At 57.4% G+C, this 2500-nt stretch overlaps 1 protein-coding gene across 1 annotated transcript in view; it reads right to left on the reverse strand.

Annotated features, from left to right (window-relative positions):
* Nucleotides 1-2500, reverse strand: part of PTSG_07390 (aminotransferase) — a gene marked incomplete at its 3' end in the record, with an annotated part of 3386 nt that overhangs the window by 587 nt on the left and 299 nt on the right. The window contains exons 2-5 of the mRNA XM_004990832.1: nt 2270-2302; nt 1080-2011; nt 612-768; nt 223-334 (exon numbers count right to left, since the gene is read on the reverse strand). Coding sequence (XP_004990889.1) covers nt 223-334; nt 612-768; nt 1080-2011; nt 2270-2302 — 1234 coding nt within the window. The remainder of the gene's footprint in view (nt 1-222; nt 335-611; nt 769-1079; nt 2012-2269; nt 2303-2500) is intronic.

Consider the following 2500-nt stretch of genomic DNA (forward strand, 5'->3'; position numbering starts at 1 on the left):
CGTAGTGTGTGTGTGTGTGTGTGTGTGTGTGTGTGTGTGTGTGTGTGTGTGTGTGTGTGTGTGTGTGTGTGTGTGTGTGTGTGTACCATGTGAGAGAGAGAGCCTGGATGAACACGTGTGAGCAGAGGCGGCATGCTCAGGATGACAATCGGATCCATCGGTCCTGCACGCACTGTAAACACACACACACTCACACACACATGCACGTACGCGAACACGCACCATCCTGGCTTGATGCCCTCTGCTCCCTTTGCAATCTCCGCGGAGAACTTGTCCGACTCCTGTGCAGTCACGTGCAGCAGGCGATGCCCGTATGGGCCCGCACACGAACAGCCTGTTTGGGTAATGAGTGCGTGTACATGCATGTGTGGTCCACCACGCGTTCAGTACCGTTGCTGTGATGATATGTCGCGCTGACGGAATGTCACGTCACACCCAACACGCACACTGGCAAGTTCAAGCAGAGCCGATTGTCTGACCAGTTGGTGCATCCAACAGCAAACCCGCACGCACGCACGCACGCACGCACACACACACACACACACGTACACGTACACGCACACGCACACGCACTTGCACACGCACGCGCATACACGCGCACACGCACACACCTCCACGGGATTGGATGCCAAAGAGGTCGTTGAGCAAGGCCACGACAAAGTTGTGGTGCAGGTAGCGTTTGCCGACGCGAATGACGATGCTGGTGATGGTCAGCTTGGGCAGTGTCTGGTTGCCAAGAAGCACAATATTTGGATTCTTCGTCCATACCTGAGGCAACGACAGATTGGGAAGGGGGATGTTAGGGATGTTGTGTTGTATCGTGTTGTGTTGTGTGATGTTGTGTGATGTTGTGTGTTGTTGTGTGTTGTGTTGTGTTGTGTCGTGTTGTGTCGTGTTGTGTGTTGTGTGAGCGGTGTGAATCGGAGGAGAGGGATGGCAGTCGTTGCGCTCGAAGGAGGAGGCAATGCATCCGGTAAGTGAAAAGATGAGCACCTTCACATGCATGCATGCACACACACACACACACACCACAATACAGCACACAACTTCCGCCCCTGCCCCCCCCCCCTTTGACAAACCTTGAGCGCCGCCGAGAGTGCAGCCATCTCCAGGGCGTGGATGTTGTGCACGCCAATGTCCATCTTGAGCTTGAAGACGAGACCGCAGCGGATGGAGCCGACAATGTCTGGTGTGCCGCCCTCCTCGCGCGTCTCAATGTCCGCCTTGTACTTGTGGCGCGTGGGCGACACAAACTCCACCGTGCCGCCAGCGGGGTGCACAGGGGTGGCGTTCTGGAAGAGCTCACGCCGCGCCACCAGCACGCCAGGGGTGCCCGGCCCACCGACAAACTTGTGCGGGGAGATGAAGACGGCGTCAAGGTACGCGTGGTGGGACGGGTGGCTGCGAAGCTGCATGTCAATGTCCACGTACGGTGCTGCTGCCGCATAGTCAAAGCAGGCGAGGGCGCCGTGCTTGTGCAACAGCGTGGCAAGCGCGGGCACATCCGTCAGCACGCCCGTGACGTTGGAGCCGGCAGAGAAGCTGCCAATCTTGAGCGGCCGCTTCCTGTACTTCTTGAGCATCTTCTTGAGCACATCAAGGTTGACGGCGCCATCGGCCGTCTCGGGGATGGTGACGACCGTGGCCGTTGTCTCCCGCCAGCTCACCTCGTTGCTGTGGTGCTCGTACGGCCCAATGAACACCACGGGCCGCTTGGACTCTGGGACGGCGCCCTGTGTTGCACAACGCCGGCGATCCTTGATGTCAAGGTCGAGCACGCCAATGAGCTCTGCGATGGCGGCTGTCGACCCGGATCCCGTGAAGAGCACCGCATGGTCTTGGGGTGTGCCACCGCAGGCTTCGCGGATGATGTCTCGCGCCTCCTCTCGCAGCCGTGTTGTCTGCAGGCCCGTGGCAGATGCTTCCGTGTGCGTGTTTGCGTACAGCGGCAACACCACATCTCGGATGTAGTCTTCGACCAGCCCCAATGCTCGGCCACTTGCCGTGTAATCTGCACAGTGTGTTTGCGTGTATGTGTGCGAGCATGTTTGTGTGTGTGTGTGTGTGCGAGCATGTGTGTGTGTGTGTGTGTGTGTGTGTGTGTGTGTGTGTGTGTGTGTGTGTGTGTTAACATGTGTGGTGGATCCTCCTTCAACAGGAAAGCGGTGCGGCACATGATTCTCGACTCAACAGCTGAGAAGAAGCTTGCTTGACAATTCAAGACAATTCGCATTGGCAAGCAAGCAATCAAGCACGCCTGGAAACGAACCTGCGTAGATGAGCGGCTTGGCGCCGAAGGGGCCTGCAACCAACCGACCAACACCAAGGACGACAATGTATCAGGGCTCAACGGGGTGTGGGTGTGGTAGAACGATGGTGCGTGTCACAGTCACAGTCACAGCCACAAACACAAGAGCAAGTCACGCCTTTGTTGTGTAATGCTCGCACGTCATGGTCAAGGATAGGGCGGCTTTCATGGTTTCATCGCTGCTGAGACGCA

Source organism: Salpingoeca rosetta, assembly GCF_000188695.1.
Source record: "Salpingoeca rosetta unplaced genomic scaffold supercont1.22, whole genome shotgun sequence".
NCBI classification, from domain to species: domain Eukaryota; class Choanoflagellata; order Craspedida; family Salpingoecidae; genus Salpingoeca; species Salpingoeca rosetta.